This window comes from Aulonocara stuartgranti, assembly GCF_965226115.1.
Source record: "Aulonocara stuartgranti genome assembly, chromosome: 23".
NCBI lineage: Eukaryota > Metazoa > Chordata > Actinopteri > Cichliformes > Cichlidae > Aulonocara > Aulonocara stuartgranti.
In genome coordinates this window covers 9,043,073-9,061,352 of record NC_138958.1, presented here as the reverse complement: position 1 = coordinate 9,061,352, position 18,280 = coordinate 9,043,073, and the positions used below count along the sequence as shown (strand labels likewise).

The window sequence follows — 18,280 nt, the reverse complement described above, 5'->3', positions numbered from 1 at the left end:
GAGCAAAGGCGGAGGCGAATGAGGCTGACCTTCAATCCACAGCTGCGGGCGTGGCTTACATTGACAAGGCCCGCCTATTGGCCGGTCTGCGGACTTCCCACAGACAGTTGTATGTTTCATAAAAATGCACTCTGATGCGGCAAGTAAGTAGTAACGTTAGAGAGGTTTTTCTGGATCAATTTGGGACCCCATAGCGCGTGTGGCACAGACGTTAATAGTCTTGCTCTGTTTTGAACAACAGTTTTGTCTCATGGTCGTGTGGCGTTTGATGAGGACGCGTGAATTCTGTGCTATTTGCTGCTCTCTTTGTATTTGCTAGTGCTGTCTTGTGCGACAACAAAGGGAGGATAGCTGGTGTAATTTTAGCTGTTTGGACATGTGGAAGGTTATATTTGACACTGAAGGTTTTGCGAAGTTAATTTTTCGAGTCGCGTTAGCGGTGCTCGGCTGAATGCGGCTGACGTTAGTTAAATTCAGATGGTTTTCGATGGTTAAACGGCGTGTTGAGCTGTTTATATTCATCTTCATGGGTCACGTACAGCAGGTATCAGCTCACATTTGGCATCCACGCAGGACCATTGCAAATCGGTCAATATTCTGGTCAACTGCGGACTCTTACAGGGAATGAAAATTGTGACGCAGTTGTGTAAAACAGCTTTCATTGCCTGCTGCAGCACTGCCGCCGGGTTTTGCGCCATCTACACCAGCTGCTGCAAACGCCTGTGCGTTGGTTTTGTGCCAGAACACATATAATGTTGTATATTTTTCAAACAACGTAAAATGCATTCAATCAGTTGGTGTAAATGTTGGGGGTAGAAGGGTCTGAGAGAAGTAGTTGTTTTGCAAATGCATGGGAATTGTAGTTTAGTATCCCAAACAGAGCTTAGCTTCCAATGGCCTGTTTAGAGGAAATGGACTACAACGCCCATACGTCCAAACTCTCCAGATACTTTGTAAACTCTGTGCAAGTTGCGCGTCTGCACTGCTATTTTAGGTATGCAGCTAGTGCTATCTGCTCGGCAGTGTACTGGTTTGAGTGTGGTTTTGGCCTCTGAAAAAACGTTAAAATCATCGGTGTTTGGTGACAGCTTTTAATCGACAGTGCACAGAAGGCTTGAAGCGAGAAGGTAGCATGCATGATCGTTCTCACGTCTTTAGAGGAATGCAGTCCCTCCCTCATTCGTGTGAGATATTTTCAGCAACGTAGATCTTTGAAAACTGGAAATCAAGCGATAGTAGTGCGTGCTCTGTGAATGTTGTGTGATTCCTAATCAAAGATCACCTGAGATTTGAGTCCAGTGTTCTTACTGGGGCTGTGATGATGTCACCTTCTTGTACCCTTGTGCTCATGCCAAGCATGATCAGGAGCATAAAGCTGAGTGTCACGGTTTAGTTTAGTTCTTTTCTGACGTTATATTTATTTTTTGGAAATAGATTTTCAGCTGAATTCCCACTTGACTACACTGGCCAGCATCCATAAGATCCACCACACCTTGCACAGGCTGGTAAATGCATATTAGCAATATGTTTATGTGTGCTTTATTTTAGCATGCATGTGCCCTGTACATCTGTGTCCTACTCACACATATTTGTTTTGAATAGAACTTGGCAGAAGACGTTGGACAGGACAGCCACCCCTCAGGTAACTATACAGCTGCTCCTTTTTTAATGTTTTTTTAAATCAGTTTAGTGTTTTTATCAGGCCAGATGTACATTAACATATCACTTTCTGAAGTGGACTCTCAGTGCTTGGCTAGTACTCAAATGTTTTGCTATAGAAAGTTGGCATATTGCATGTCGTTCTTAAAGATTTATTCTTTCATTTTCTCCTCTGTTTACTTCCCTAGCTTGTTGCTCTAAAGCCATGCCTCCTAGGAAAAAGAGGAGACCCTCTGCTGGAGATGACATGTCAGCCAAGAAAAGTCGCCAGGACAGGTGCGAGATCCCTTTAATTAAATATTCAGTGAACTTGAATATGTGCAGTACACAGTTTATTTTGCCATTCGTAAACATATAATAAACGGTGTACTGCACGTGTAGTATGGTTGAAATTTTCTTTTTCCTTCACAGCGTTTTCAGAAAACATGAAACATCCCAAATCCGAGAGGAGGAGATGTTTTCTAGTAAAAGATGCTTGGAGTGGTTCTATGAATATGCAGGTGAGCACTTACTGGACACACTCTTAGTTTCATTGCATTTGACCTCTTCTCAGTGCATACATGGGAAATTGCTGCTATTGACATTTGTTTATCATGAATAGGCTGCGATGATGTGGTGGGTCCAGAGGGCATGGAAAAATTCTGTGAGGACATCGGGGTGGAGCCGGAGAATGTAAGCGCATATTTAAAATCTTTCATATTTCGACATCTGTTTATCTCTCTGGCATTTTCTTTAATGACATCCTTTTGGAAGTGGTGACAATTTGCATTTCTGATCATTTCTGAGACTTTATAAAAGTCTATCTTTTAATCTGCATTCTCAATCAGCAGTCCTAGACCTTTAAGGTCATGTGATATGTAATGGATTGAATATCTTGTATTTAAGAATATCTGCAACTGTCATTTGTTGCTTGTGGTTAGGTGGTGATGCTGGTTCTTGCTTGGAAGCTGGATGCCCAGAGTATGGGATATTTCACCCTTCAGGAGTGGCTGAGAGGCATGGGCTCATTGCAGTATGTCATTTACTTACTTTAGTGCTTTTTTCTTCTTCTTCATTTTTTTTAAATATAATACAGTTTTCAAGATTTCCTATCTAGATTGATGTGTTTTCTTAGTGTAACTTGCATTAAATTGGATCCTGTAACATACCTAAGCTAGTTTTCTGCTGCCGTCAGGTGTGATTCGACTGAGAGGCTGAGGAATTCACTTGACTACCTGAGATCTGTCCTAAATGACAGCACCAGCTTTAAACTCATTTATAGATATGCCTTTGATTTTGCTCGGGTGAGTGGAGCAGTCAACACACAGCATTCAACAACCAGGTTAAATTCATTTGAACAAATACAAAAATCTCAGTAAGAAACAGTAAATATTGTAATCTGGCTGTCTGACTTGACTGTCTGTTTGGACTTGTTGCATTGATTTGAGAAAGTCTTGGGTGTTCTGATTGTACAGGAAAAGGATCAGAGGAGTTTGGACTTGAACACAGCCAAATGTATGTTGGGGCTTCTTCTGGGAAAGACGTGGCCTTTGTTTCCTGTGTTTAATCAGTTTCTAGAGGTAAGCAGTTTGGTTGGTTGGGGTGTTTGTTTTGTTTTTTAAGAAAATCAGTCACAGAAGTCTCGTGGAGTAGTTGTATATACCATCATTTGTTGCCCATTTTAACCTTGGAAAGAGCTGTTGTAGCTAAAAAGCTATCACTCTAAAGGATTTATTTGTTATTCCTCAGCAATCAAAGTACAAAGTCATCAACAAAGACCAATGGTGCAATGTTTTAGAGTTCAGCAGGACAATCAACCTGGACCTCAGCAACTATGATGAAGATGGTGCCTGTAAGTGAGCACACATTTACGTGTAGCTGAGTGTTACCCAAATACTAATTTTGTAATATACTGAAATTTGTGCCTCATCTTTGTTTTTGTTTGTTTTTTTTTCATTAGGGCCTGTTTTGTTGGACGAGTTTGTGGAATGGTACAAAGAAAGACAGATGTCATAACTGCAGCGCAAAAAATGGGAAAGTAATACAACTGTGACAACAACGACTCTGAGAATCAATAACCAATAAGTAACCAATACAAAAAAAAGTAAAGGAGTGACTGTGGGTGCTTCCTGGGGAAAGGAGGGGTTTGGGCTGTGGGTGGGCTAGGGTGGGGTTGCTGGGTTTGCAGCCTGCATGCACGCTGCTCAGAGCGTGGAGGCAGGAGGGCTGCTGTGCTCCCTACCGAAGTTGCGTAGTGGGCAAGCTTGCAGCAATCTCCAGTGGCATTGCTCTCTCACTGTGACATGTCATATTGCTGTCTGTGTTAGGATAACGTGGTGTCATACATGGATGATGGAAGCAAAATGGTATTGTGTGGGAGAACCACTCCTCACCCCTTGTCTTCAGCACAGAGAAACTGAGAGAAGTGACCATTCATGCATTGTGTCTGAGTCTTAAATAGGGTCACTTTGACCTGGGCACATTAAAGTATTATACATCTGTGCAATGAACTTGAACTTGAGCTTTTCTGGACAGATAGCACTTAATTTTATTTTTTTTTTGTCATATTTTGAGTTTCATAGGAGTACTTCAAGAAGCACACTGTGTCAAATGGTTGATTGCAAGTTTCTATTCTATTGATTTGTGCCAGTTTGTAGTTGTTTTTTGTTTGTTTTCTTCTTTCCCCTCCAGTTTTGATTGCTTCAGCTTTTTTTGTTGTTGTTGTTTTTTTTTTGTTTTTGCTTCTAGCTATTCATTTGCTAGCCCCCTGCAAAGGCTTCAGACCTCATAACACCAAACAGTTTAGCATTGCTGCTTACTAACTCTTATTACAGTACAGCGGTGAGCCACTAGTGCTCTGATCAGCATTTATTGGTCTGATGACTGATTTATGTATCTACGTTCTGTAGATGAGAGTATTACTGTGCCTCAAAACATGGAAGTCACTTTGTGTGTCCCACACACATACCAATAAACCCAAATGTACATACACGTGTGATAAGAGTACATGCACACAGACACACTGAGTGGTCAGGGATTATTTCAGGATGAACTCAGACTGTTTTGGCTGTGTTATAAGTTGACATAGAGCTAGTTGGTGTCCATTTTGTCTTGATATGTGGCATCTGTTTGTCTTCCTTAGTCCACTGATAGTTTCAGGTCTCCTCTTACCAGTAGCATCTCTCCCAACACTGACGGTGTTAATGTAACTGCAGTGGAAGACCGGTGACCCTCTCAGGATGAGGTCCTTTAGGCTTGAGTAGTAAGGTACGTTTGGTGAAAGTGTTGCTTTATACCACCCATAGGATGTACTCAAAACAGTGGACACTGACAGTTTGGAACTTTGTGATGATGCTATGCTGTTCTTTTCGCCTAGTATAATGTTCTTGTAACACATGTATAAATTTTTGTCTTTGGCTGTGATGTGATGCTGAATTGTCAGAAGATTTAATATTTGCATGCATGCTCCGACAGAGCCTTTTGTGAATGGATGAGATTTTTTGAAAACATTTTTCAAACTTTTTGTTTTTGTTTTGTACAGGTTTTTGTGCAAGTGTTTTGTGCTTAATTTCATAAACACAATCATGTTCTTTGAATTCTGATGATAAACATGATTGTGTCTATTAAGACCTGGAACACACCTGTAACCTCATGGTGGAACAGGAGTTCCCTCCTGCATTTACCCTTTGTTACACATCCTTACATATGCTGCAAAACTTTGGCAAACTGCAGGCAATGCAGACAGTAGCCTGTTTTGCTACTGTTGCACTACATTGTCATGACATACATAAACGCTTCCATAAATCCATTTCAGTTGAAAACTACACAGAAACCTTTGTCGTCACTACAATGCATCGACCATCAGCATAAACCTTAAGACTAAAGTAGTTGTAGGATTGCTTACCAAATACTGTGTAGAGATCAGTGGTTTAGTCTTCTCCCTTGATAATGCAGGAGGATGAACAGCCTTGTCCCAACTGTATATATGTATGTAAACTATGTGTCTATATGTCTGTTTTCACTATAACCTGTGTCTATACAAGTAAATAAAATGGTTTATTAACTTATTTATGGCTTATGTTCTGGTTATTTAGTTGATAGTTCGCCCTTGTTTAACCTTATAATGTCAAGTGTATCACATTTAATACATAGGATTTTGAGACCTCTACATCATCAGTTTTTGTACCTGTAATAGCTAAATAAATTGCACAAAAATCTGGGATGTAGCAAATATACAAATAAAAATGTATATGTGCAAATTGATATTTTTATTATTATTATTTGCTAAAATGTTCAATTAGAGATACAAAAAAAAAATCTGTAAATTATTTCATGATTTAGTCTTTAACATCACTGAATTTAGGTTTTTATACACAAATTTGAGCCATCACACTGGACTTCCTTCAGAAGTCAGAAATTCTGTTCATGAATGCAAGTAAATAACTCATTTGGCATCTTATTTTGCAGAAATAAGTCAAACATGAAAGATAAGCATGGTGCATCGATAAAGACTGCATTTAAGTGCTCTGTGGCAGCCCTAGCCAATGAATGATTATAGCTTACATTTCATTCCAAAGTCACACATAATATACAATTCACAATATTTTTGACATTCACAGGATAACTTAAGCTCAGAGAATCATGCCTATCATCTGGGTGGCTTTTCAAGTGTTTAGCATGAATTGACTTGTCATTAAACATGACTGACGTTTGAAGTGTTTAAATAGATTGGTGGGTATTCTGGTGTAAGCGAAGAAGCAACAGGTTCCTCTGTGTTTTGTCTCTGTTGCTGATAGGTTCTATTTCCTTCCGAGCCGTGTTTCTTATTGTCCTGTGGAGATCTCCATGAAAGCCCAACGGCCTCCTCTGGCGGTAGTGTTACAGGAATAGGAGGTGGGGCAACTTGTGGTGGTTTGATGTCATGGCTCCTGTAGCGGGGAAGATCATACAACAAATCTGTAGCTCTTCTCTCATCTGGTGAAGCAGAGGGGAGATGTAATCGTGGCAGGGGTTTGATGTCTGGCTCAGACTTGCGATAATAAACACCGGTGTCAACTTGTGGACTGTGGTCATCAGCTGTAGGAGATACATCCCCACTGAAATCCACCGTGTCCCACATTTTTCTCTCTGATGACATGACTTTTAGGGCACTGAGGCCTTTTCTTTCCTTCCTATCAGAGAGCAAAATAGGGCTTGGATTCTCATATGTGGCGTTGGGTGAGTTGTAAAGCCTGTGAAGAGCACCTCCGGATGCAGAAGAAGTACTATTGGCACTAATGGATGAGAATTTATGTGTTGGCTTTACATCTGATTTCCAACTGTCTTGCTTTATTTTAACGTCACTTTTGATGCTGGAGGAGTACAGCTGGGGAAGTTCTGGTTTTGCAGGTGAAGCCTGCTGTGGAGGTGTTGTATTCAGACCCGTCTTTAGTGCTGGTGTAGAGATTTTAGACAGATGATGACCAACACCAGTCCATTTTATCTCTGGTGGTATATCTGCATTTGCATTGTGTCTTTGTTCAGTCCTTCTCCTTACTTCATCCTCAAAGCTCAGACTGGATACTCTCTTTGGAGCAAGTGATGAATTTCTGTCCTTTTCACTTTCCTGTGCAACATTTACCATTTGGGTCTTGCCACTGGGGGAGAAAGAACTATCAGATAGCGATGAAGTTTTCATAATTGAACGCTTATAGATTGGAAAGTCAACATATGTCATGCCTGGAGGAGCTCTATTTTCTGTTATCTCATCTTCACTGCTGCTGCTGCTGGAAGAGGAATCAGAGGGTTTCACATGTTTGTTTTCAGGATTCAGAGAAGAGGAGTCTGGCAGAGGTGATGAGGGATATTTGGATGGTTGAGAACTCGGTGATGTGATTTCAAGGCGCTTTCTAAATCGGGAAAAACCAAGATTCATTGTGGCCCATCGTGACTGGAGCTCAGAGTTTATCTCTGGTGTTGTGCTGAAGTTGTCTTTTCGATTTTCCGTCAACTCATCTGTTATAACAACATACTTTTCTAATGTAATATTGGAATCTTTCTTTGAAATGTGAGGAAGCTTAAACAGTGTAGAAGTTGGAGAGCCTAAGTTGCTAGCCATTTTAACAGGCTGGTCTGTAGTCCGATCTTCACTCTCATCACTGCTGGAGGAGGACTTAGGTGAACGTGTCTTGATATCCAGATGCTTTTTGACATAGGGGATAGTGCTGAGGCCTATTTCAGGCAATCTTGAATCTGGTTTAATTGCAACTGGGCGGTTTCTTAAATCTTCCATCCCCTCCTCATCTGAGCTGCTTGATGTGTAAATAGGATCATGACGTTTGGTTTGAGATTGTTGAAACCCCGTTGAGCCCAAACTCTGCTTCTTTGTCTGGCCCCTTTTTTCATCTTCACTGTCACTACTTGAAGATGACTCAGAAGCTGATAATACTGATTTGATGTCTGCAGTATGATGAACATATTGGGTTTTTGTGTAAAGCAAATCAGTTTCTTGCCTTGGACTATATATATCTTCTTGCTCCTGTTTCTTTATGTGCTTCGTTGTTTCCTCCTCACTGTCACTGCTAGAAGATGTGTCAGAATCTACTGATGGTGCTTTGATATCTAGGCGCCGCTTAACTCGAGGAATGTGTAGAAGATCAATGTTAGGCCACTTTGCATTTGGATCGGGACTCTTTGTTTGAGATTCTCTGAATGGGTGGGGTGGAATGCCCAACTTTCCTGGAACCTGCTGCACTTTGTGGCCTGCTTCATCATCACTTTCACTACTAGAAGATGAACTAGAGGCTGATGAAGGTTCTTTGATATCTGAATCTTTCTTGATACTCCTGGGACGCTCAGGAGGAATGGCAGGCCTTCTTATGTCATGCTCATGACTGGCTTTTTGAGATGACCGATTTGGAAGAATTGGAATATGTACAGCTCCATGGTCTTGTTTCTTTACTGTTTCCTCCTCACTGTCACTGCTAGAAGATGTGTCCGAATCTACAGATGGTGCTTTGATATCTAGGCACCGCTTAATGTGAGGAATGTGTAGAAGATCAATGGTAGGCCACTTTGCATTTGGATCAGGACTCCTTGTTTGAGATTCTTTGAATGGGCGGGGTGGAATGCCCAACTTTCCTGGACTCTGCTGCACTTTGTGGCCTGCTTCATCATCACTTTCACTACTAGAAGATGAACTAGAGGCTGATGAAGGTTCTTTGGCATCTGAATCTTTCTTGATACTCCTGGGACGCTCAGGAGGAATGGCAGGCCTTCGAATATTATCCTCTTGATTTATTTTTTGAGATGACCTGTTTGGAACAATTGGCATATATATACCTCCTTGCTCCTGTTTCTTTATGTGTTTCGTTGTTTCCTCCTCACTGTCACTGCTAGAAGATGTGTCAGATTCTTTTGATGGTGCTTTGATATCTAAGCGGCGTTTAATGTGAGGAATGTGTAGAAGATCAATGGTAGGCCACTTTGCATTTGGATCAGGACTCCTTGTTTGAGATTCTTTGAATGGGCGGGGTGGAATGCCCAACTTTCCTGGACTCTGCTGCCCTTTGTGGCCTGCTTCATCATCACTTTCACTACTAGAAGATGAACTAGAGGCTGATGAAGGTTCTTTGATATCTAAATCTTTCTTGATACTCCTGGGACACTCAGGAGGAATGGCAGGCCTTCGAATATTATCCTCTTGATTTATTTTTTGAGATGACCTGTCTGGAACAATTGGCATATATATATCTCCTTGCTCCTGTTTCTTTATGTGTTTCGTTGTTTCCTCCTCACTGTCACTGCTAGAAGTTGTGTCAGAACCTACTGCTACTGATGATGCTTTGATATCTAGGCGCCGCTTAATGTGAGGAATGTGTAGAAGATCAATGGTAGGCCACTTTGCATTTGGATCAGGACTCTTTGTTTGAGATTCTCTGAATGGGTGGGGTGGAATGCCCAACTTTCCTGGACTCTGCTGCACTTTGTGGCCTGCTTCATCATCACTTTCACTACTAGAAGATGAACTAGAGGCTGATGAAGGTTCTTTGATATCGGAATCTTTCTTGATACTCCTGGGACGCTCAGGAGGAATGGCAGGCCTTCGAATATTATCCTCTTGATTTATTTTTTGAGATGACCTGTTTGGAACAATTGGCATATATATACCTCCTTGCTCCTGTTTCTTTATGTGTTTCGTTGTTTCCTCCTCACTGTCACTGCTAGAAGATGTGTCAGATTCTTTTGATGGTGCTTTGATATCTAGGCGGCGTTTAATGTGAGGAATGTGTAGAAGATCAATGGTAGGCCACTTTGCATTTGGATCAGGGCTCTTTGTTTGAGATTCTTTGAATGGGCGGGGTGGAATGTCCAACTTTCCTGGAACCTGCTGCACTTTGTGGCCTGCTTCATCATCACTTTCACTACTAGAAGATGAACTAGAGGCTGATGAAGGTTCTTTGAGATCTAAATCTTTCTTGATACTCCTGGGACGCTCAGGAGGAATGGCAGGCCTTCTTATGTCATGCTCACGACTGGCTTTTTGAGATGACCGATTTGGAAGAATTGGAATATGTACAGCTCCATGGTCTTGTTTCTTTACTGTTTCCTCCTCACTGTCACTGCTAGAAGATGTGTCCGAATCTACAGATGGTGCTTTGATATCTAGGCGCCGCTTAATGTGAGGAATGTGTAGAAGATCAATGGTAGGCCACTTTGCATTTGGATCAGGACTCCTTGTTTGAGATTCTTTGAATGGGCGGGGTGGAATGCCCAACTTTCCTGGACTCTGCTGCCCTTTGTGGCCTGCTTCATCATCACTTTCACTACTAGAAGATGAACTAGAGGCTGATGAAGGTTCTTTGGCATCTGAATCTTTCTTGATACTCCTGGGACGCTCAGGAGGAATGGCAGGCCTCCGAATATTATCCTCTTGATTTATTTTTTGAGATGACCTGTTTGGAACAATTGGCATATATATACCTCCTTGCTCCTGTTTCTTTATGTGTTTCGTTGTTTCCTCCTCACTTTCACTGCTAGAAGTTGTGTCAGAACCTACTGCTACTGATGATGCTTTGATATCTAGGCGCCGCTTAATGTGAGGAATGTGTAGAAGATCAATGGTAGGCCACTTTGCATTTGGATCAGGACTCTTTGTTTGAGATTCTTTGAATGGGCGGGGTGGAATGCCCAACTTTCCTGGAACCTGCTGCACTTTGTGGCCTGCTTCATCATCACTTTCACTACTAGAAGATGAACTAGAGGCTGATGAAGGTTCTTTGATATCGGAATCTTTCTTGATACTCCTGGGACGCTCAGGAGGAATGGCAGGCCTTCGAATATTATCCTCTTGATTTATTTTTTGAGATGACCTGTTTGGAACAATTGGCATATATATATCTCCTTGCTCCTGTTTCTTTATGTGTTTCGTTGTTTCCTCCTCACTGTCACTGCTAGAAGATGTGTCAGATTCTTTTGATGGTGCTTTGATATCTAGGCGGCGTTTAATGTGAGGAATGTGTAGAAGATCAATGGTAGGCCACTTTGCATTTGGATCAGGACTCTTTGTTTGAGATTCTTTGAATGGGCGGGGTGGAATGCCCAACTTTCCTGGAACCTGCTGCACTTTGTGGCCTGCTTCATCATCACTTTCACTACTAGAAGATGAACTAGAGGCTGATGAAGGTTCTTTGAGATCTAAATCTTTCTTGATACTCCTGGGACGCTCAGGAGGAATGGCAGGCCTTCGAATATTAGCCTCTTGATTTATTTTTTGAGATGACCTGTTTGGAACAATTGGCATATATATACCTCCTTGCTCCTGTTTCTTTATGTGTTTCGTTGTTTCCTCCTCACTGTCACTGCTAGAAGATGTGTCAGATTCTTTTGATGGTGCTTTGATATCTAGGCGGCGTTTAATGTGAGGAATGTGTAGAAGATCAATGGTAGGCCACTTTGCATTTGGATCAGGACTCTTTGTTTGAGATTCTTTGAATGGGCGGGGTGGAATGCCCAACTTTCCTGGAACCTGCTGCACTTTGTGGCCTGCTTCATCATCACTTTCACTACTAGAAGATGAACTAGAGGCTGATGAAGGTTCTTTGATATCGGAATCTTTCTTGATACTCCTGGGACGCTCAGGAGGAATGGCAGGCCTTCGAATATTATCCTCTTGATTTATTTTTTGAGATGACCTGTTTGGAACAATTGGCATATATATACCTCCTTGCTCCTGTTTCTTTATGTGTTTCGTTGTTTCCTCCTCACTGTCACTGCTAGAAGATGTGTCAGATTCTTTTGATGGTGCTTTGATATCTAGGCGGCGTTTAATGTGAGGAATGTGTAGAAGATCAATGGTAGGCCACTTTGCATTTGGATCAGGACTCTTTGTTTGAGATTCTTTGAATGGGCGGGGTGGAATGCCCAACTTTCCTGGAACCTGCTGCACTTTGTGGCCTGCTTCATCATCACTTTCACTACTAGAAGATGAACTAGAGGCTGATGAAGGTTCTTTGAGATCTAAATCTTTCTTGATACTCCTGGGACGCTCAGGAGGAATGGCAGGCCTTCGAATATTATCCTCTTGATTTATTTTTTGAGATGACCTATTTGGAACAATTGGCATATATATACCTCCTTGCTCCTGTTTCTTTATGTGTTTCGTTGTTTCCTCCTCACTGTCACTGCTAGAAGTTGTGTCAGAACCTACTGCTACTGATGATGCTTTGATATCTAGGCGCCGCTTAATGTGAGGAATGTGTAGAAGATCAATGGTAGGCCACTTTGCATTTGGATCAGGACTCTTTGTTTGAGATTCTTTGAATGGGCAGGGTGGAATGCCCAACTTTCCTGGAACCTGCTGCACTTTGTGGCCTGCTTCATCATCACTTTCACTACTAGAAGATGAACTAGAGGCTGATGAAGGTTCTTTGATATCTGAATCTTTCCTCATGCTTCTGGAAGATGAATTTGACTCCGGTAATGGAGCAGTGATGTGTGAATGCTCTTTGATTTGGCTTTTTCTGTCTATACTTGAGTGTACTTTGGAATCTGCTTCACTGTCACTGCTGGAAGAGGATGAATCTCTTATAGATAGTGAAGGTGCTTTGGCATCCAGATTCTTACTCTGACTGGTATCCGAATAGACATCATGCCACTTTGTCCGCGGCTTTGGTTTAACTTTCACTGTGCTATCTTTATCAATTTCTAGCTTAACTGTGTGCTGGTCTGGCTCCTTATCACTGTCACTGGAATCGGAGGAAAACGAGTGCTCTGGTTTCACTGCAGGCTTGATTTGCTGGTCAGAGTTGGCTTTGTAAAGTGTAGACTCATCCTCACTGCTGTTTGAGCTGGAACTGGACACAGAATCCCGCTTGTGTTTTTTGGAAGGGGTTGCCACAGTAAGTTTTGACTTATTAGAAGAACCAATTATACTGCCTGACCTGGGAGATGGACTTTGAACAGAATCACTAAATTCAAATAGTTCTTCATTCTCCTCTAAATAACCAGGGTCTGTTGTGTGTGGTGACCATGGCTCAGAGGTAAATCCAGGCATTTTACTTTTGCCTTCTAGTGATCTTTGTGGCACCTCTTCTTTTGTAAGTATTGAGAAATCAGTTTTCTGTTGAAAAGGGTCCTTTGTCACCTTAGGAGCCTTAGGCATTGTGTGGTGCTCTTTGAATTCTTTTTCAGATAGTGAAGAATCAGAGCTTGAAGAAGATAGGCTTCTCTTTTCCTCTAGTTCAACAGGATCTGGGATGGGTTCAAACTCCATGTTGTGCCTATGTCCAGCAGTAGTGTGATCTCTGCCATCATTTAGTCTACCCTCTGAATTGCTCTGATGTGAGCTACTTTCATTTCCTGAATCTTCAGGAGTATGTTTAATATTCTGAGCCTCACTAACTTCACAATCAATCACTACATCATTATTGATGCTTTCCGGATTGCCACTGACTACAGTATCATAGTACTGTACGTTGCCATGTTCTCTGTAGTCTACAGTGGTAAATGTGACTCTCCTTTCCCTGTGATGTCCTGTCCTTTCTAGTTCCTCTCCAGTGGAAAAGGCCTCATTGTCATATTGTGTTTGTTCTACAGAGACTGCAGAGTTAGTTTCACGGGACCGTGTATTGATGTTCTTTTCGGTGACTCTTTTCCAAAGAGCATCAATACACGGTCTTGCAAGGACTCCAAGGATAAAGGCAATTAGAAATGTGATGAAAATAGATAGACACACAGCCAGTGCCAAGTCAGACTGAGTAACTGCTCCAGCTCCTGGACTTGTCCCATTACGTACACTCTTTGTGGGGCCTGCTTGGATTATGTATTGGCTGGTTTCAGACAAACTTCTAGGTTTTCTTCTTGCACCACCTATTTTACTGATTTGGAGGTTAAAAACAGACACAACCTGTTTTTCTTTAGACACACACACATACAGTCCCGTGTCACTCTCTGTGATGTCACTGATGAGCAGACCACCATCAGACTGGTTCACAGACATTTGACCATTGGGCGTCCACCACACTGAGTCTGGAAAAGATCACATTGATATGCAGTATTATCAGTTTAAATTGCTAAATATGCATTAAACATTTTTGCATCATTTTGATGTATTACCTTCTGCTGAACAGGACAGCAGTATCTCAGAGCCCCTGTGGACTGTCACATCCTGATGGAGCTCTGGGATGTTACCAGTACTGAGGCAGTTCAGTTCATCATCCTGCAGCTGAAGCAGATCTCTGCCTGAGAGGGTGGATGGAGAAGCACACATGATGCTCCAGACCTGCAGGCCTCTGTTGCTGTCAAAGGCTATCCGCCGTCTTAGACTGTGCATCCTGCAGTCACACTGCCACCTGTTTCCAAGCAGCCTAACTTCTGTTTCAATGTTTTGCAGGGTGAGGTACATTAAAGGATGGATGCTGGTCAACATGTTGAAGCTCAGATCTAGGACCTTTGAGGGCAATATAATATTTATGATGAGTTTGACTGGCAAAACAAATTGCAATTTAGATATTGACATTATCAGTTAGTTAGAGTAGGCATCAAGGTTTTAAGTCTAGCTTTTGAACAGATATCTGAAAAACAATCACCTGTATTTACACAAAAAGGCCCCAAAATACAAAAACAAACAACAACAACAACAACAAATGGTCTTACTTTGAGCTGTGGTAAATCCTGAAACATCTGTGGATGGAGACTTGTGATGAGGTTATGTTGTAAGTGTAACTCTTTCAGTTGCTGAAGATGGCTAAGTTCTCCCAGTCGTAGAGTTGAGATCCTGTTGAAAGAGAGTTGCAGAACCTCCAAGGATTCAATACCCTCCAGCCCTGAATGACAGAAAATCAGAGTTGCATTTAGAGATTACTGGGTAGCTCCCATAGACAGCAAGACATGTATTCTGTATTCCAGATTTTCAGTAATAACAACAAGTTTGTCTGGCTCTTGTCCTCTCTGTCAATTTGCTTGCAGGTCTGCCATATTAACACGGCTGACATTATATAATGTGAAACATAAGCCTCAATCAGTGTGGAGCTCATCAATGAAAAACAAAATCAAATTGTTTTGTTTTCACAATGAATAGTGTTACAATATGTCTATTTTTGGCCATTTTCTGCTGGCTCCTCCTTTTCAGTAGAGACAATCTCCCTGAGACTGCTGTGCTGAGGAAAAGCACTGTGGATCTGTGCTTCATTAGAGAGGCACTGGTTTTGTGATCTGAATACCAAATAGAACAGGGTCTATGATTGTCAACAGAGCTCTTGCTAAGTAAATAGGCGGTCTATACATTCCATTAGAAGACTTATAGTGAATGGTTTCCTTTGAAACACTCACATGTTCAACCAAGGAGAAAGAGGAGAAACATGACAATGCCCAGGAAAAGTGGCATTGTGTGATTCACAACATTCCATAATTTCATTGTACATGTATAATGACACTAAAGGGCTGTTCTGTTGTATTCTATTTCCACCTTTTTAGGGAAATGTCGATTAACAACTGTGACTGGTTGGAGGCTGTACAGGGGAACTACGTGAGGTGGTTTATTTCTGCCTGGAGCAAAGTACTAAAGATAAAGCATATCAGTGGGGTGGTTTGTTTATATGAAAAGAACAGTAACTGACATGCATAAATCTCACAGATTTATTACACTATGGACTTTGAGGTAAACCCACCTGAACATGGTGGCAAGGTGGACCAATCTTTCCAGTGTGACTCATGGACATTTCTCAATGACATTCCATGAGGAAATTAAAGGTGTGCCTTTAAGGAGTGTGCAACTTTACCATTATATATTATTACCTAATATTAAAGATAACAATAAGTTATGGCCCAATTAACTAGTGTGAACAAATTGTCTCATAATCTGGAAGTCTGGAATCTGGAAGTCAAAACACTTTTAGATGTTTACAAGAGACTTGCACGACTAGTTCCATACTGAAGGTTAAATTTAATATGTCAGTTTTTCTACCACCTGTTTATGTTCCACCCAAGATAACAGTCAGCCATAGTCATGTAACCAACCTCAAAATGTACTGGGTGTGGTTTATGAATACTATGTAATATTGTTATATCGCTGCAATTTGCAAGACCAGTATGTTAGGATGGGTTGCTACTCATATTGGCTGAGAATTGTGCTGATATTAACGTCTAAGATTTTGTGATTGTAGTTTGTAGGATTATTAAATTCTGCAGTATGTGCAAGTTCAACAGAATTGTAAAGTACAGTAAGTATATTTACTAAAGCACTGTAATGAAGAACAGTTTTCAGGTAGTTTTACTTTTGCTTGAGTCAACCTTCTTCTCTTTATACTTAGATTTCATTACATTTTTGTGGGAAATGTTACACTTGTAGTGGATTGTTATAAACAAATGGTTGACACATTAAAGGAAAATCTTTAACCTTTGATCCTACTGTAAAACGAAAAGTGGCTTCTTACTCTGGGAGACGTATTTTGCTTACATGGTTTGATTCCCCTTACTAGGAAGGTTTTCTCAAGAGAGTGATGTCTTTCAGGATGATAATATCAACAAAAAATGTGCATTATGGATGCAAAATGACACATGAATATTAAATGGATGTTAACTAAACTAATCACCAAACAATTCTGGAGCAACAGTGTTAGAAAGCATGCGCTGCTATCATAATTTGGACACCAAATGATATGATGGATTTAAAAGTAATGATTTTTCATCCTTCCAATAGATACCTGTCGAATCAATGCTAAACACGTATATTTTTTTCCCTTACTAAGAAGCTGCCTTGAGTTTTACAGCAAAAATTAGCTACAAACTTAAACTGCTGCTAATGTTATGCACGATCTATTCGTGCTAAATTGTACTTTTTATCATTTTTTTCCAGTTCTTTCTTATTACAGCAGTTTAAATATTTTCCCTTGCATGAGATGAAAGTTTGATGAAAATTCACCAGAAAACACAATTCTTCTATAGAAGATGAGTGTTGTTGAAGCACCGGGAAATACTGCACTGCATATATAATGCTAAGTGATATTGAAATCTTTTAAAACACCTGCAGATTCACCTGGCAGTGAAATTACTTTTAAATGAAATTAATTACATTTTTCAGGTTTTCAGTTAGTGCTGACTGGTAGCAGTTTTTATCCGTGTGAAAATGTGTATGTTTATGTGCTTTGACAGTGTTTTATTTATTAGTTTACAACCATATAACACTGACTCACCCTCTGGGAGTTGGCGTAGCTGATTCATCTCAACAGAGAGCAGCTGCAGGGTGGGGGCCCAAGATACACATTTCCATCTGGTCCAAGGTCTTGAGCGATATTTATCTCTAAGATGTTGACCCCTGAGGTTTCTTCCAGTGCACAGGGACAAACGTGTGATACTGTTGTTTCCCAGCCACACACTCCTGAGGTTATAATGTGGCTGGTGAAATGTTACAGATTTGAGGAGGTTATGAGAAAAGTCCAGCTCCGTGACAGAGTCCTGGATGTGCTGGGGCACCGAGGAAAGGCCAGCTGAGGAACAGTTCAACAGGAAAGCACTCTGACAGGTGCAGGACTGCAGACATGCAGGTGAGGAAGAGGAGCAGAGAAGCGAAGACACAAGGACTAACACAGCGGCCAAAAAAGGCCCCTGCGGTGCTGCCATCACAAGCTGCCCTGAGAGTACAGATTGTCACATTGCACTTAGAAATAAATTAAAAAGGAAGAACTATTTTTGCTTCACAGATAGGTTTAAATTAGCATTCACGGCAATAAAAATGAAGCTATTACATGAACATGAGGTCTACGTTATAATAGGTGATGAGCCCAACCTAAACACTATGCAATCTGAATATGTAAGTTTATTTTTTTGAAAGACAACCTAATGGACACACATCTAAAAGTATTTATATATTTACCCATAAAAGGTTTTTCTCTTTTTCAAAAACCTCGGGTTACGCTCATCACCAGTGATGGGTTAAAAAAGGTTAAATATAAAAGTAAACACACAGTAAATGAACTGAAGACTCACCTGTGCATCCACTCTTTGCCAAACTGACATGAAACCTTGTGACTCTTCACACCCGGAGAGCTTTACTTCAGCTGTCTCAAGCAAGTTCTGATCGAAGTCTGAGGTGTATTTTGCTGCGTCTAGCTTAACACGTCCCTGCCCAAAGAAGCTGCTCTGCGATTCATACAATCATTTACAC

At 41.1% G+C, this 18,280-nt stretch overlaps 2 protein-coding genes across 4 annotated transcripts; one reads left to right on the top strand and one right to left on the bottom strand.

Annotated features, from left to right (window-relative positions):
• Window positions 1-38: 38 nt before the first annotated feature.
• On the top strand, window positions 39-5,705 carry dcun1d4 (DCN1, defective in cullin neddylation 1, domain containing 4). 3 transcript variants are annotated; one of them, XM_082522808.1, is made up of 11 exons: window positions 39-143; window positions 1,435-1,505; window positions 1,603-1,642; window positions 1,848-1,935; window positions 2,071-2,159; window positions 2,261-2,331; window positions 2,580-2,671; window positions 2,834-2,942; window positions 3,114-3,218; window positions 3,388-3,490; window positions 3,599-5,705. In XM_082522808.1, the coding sequence occupies exons 1-11, from the start codon at window positions 125-127 to the stop codon at window positions 3,652-3,654; spliced, it is 843 nt and encodes a 280-aa protein (XP_082378934.1). In that variant the 5' UTR covers window positions 39-124; the 3' UTR covers window positions 3,655-5,705. The 3 variants fall into 3 exon arrangements, with proteins under 3 accessions (XP_082378934.1, XP_082378936.1, XP_082378935.1); XM_082522810.1 differs by lacking the exon at window positions 39-143 and adding an exon at window positions 150-544; XM_082522809.1 differs by lacking the exon at window positions 39-143 and adding an exon at window positions 1,001-1,127.
• Window positions 5,706-5,887: 182 nt separating this feature from the next.
• On the bottom strand, window positions 5,888-18,220 carry lrrc66 (leucine rich repeat containing 66). Its single transcript, XM_082525546.1, has 5 exons — window positions 18,103-18,220; window positions 17,310-17,742; window positions 14,773-14,942; window positions 14,233-14,566; window positions 5,888-14,145 (listed from the first exon to the last, which is right to left on the bottom strand). Exons 1-5 carry the CDS (start codon window positions 18,130-18,132, stop codon window positions 6,332-6,334), a joined length of 8,781 nt encoding a protein of 2,926 aa, XP_082381672.1. The 5' UTR covers window positions 18,133-18,220; the 3' UTR covers window positions 5,888-6,331.
• Between the last annotated feature and the right edge of the window lie 60 nt (window positions 18,221-18,280).

Coding starts and splice junctions, on each gene's coding strand:
- dcun1d4 (XM_082522808.1), top strand. Junction 2,943..3,113: donor ATGCCTTTGATTTTGCTCGG/GTGAGTGGAGCA, acceptor CTGATTGTACAG/GAAAAGGATCAGAGGAGTTT. Junction 3,219..3,387: donor TGTTTAATCAGTTTCTAGAG/GTAAGCAGTTTG, acceptor GTTATTCCTCAG/CAATCAAAGTACAAAGTCAT.
- lrrc66 (XM_082525546.1), bottom strand. CDS start 18,132: ATGTCAGTTTGGCAAAGAGTGGATGCACAG. Junction 14,943..17,309: donor GCTACGCCAACTCCCAGAGG/GTGAGTCAGTGT, acceptor TCTGTCATTCAG/GGCTGGAGGGTATTGAATCC. Junction 14,146..14,232: donor GCTGTCCTGTTCAGCAGAAG/GTAATACATCAA, acceptor GATCTTTTCCAG/ACTCAGTGTGGTGGACGCCC.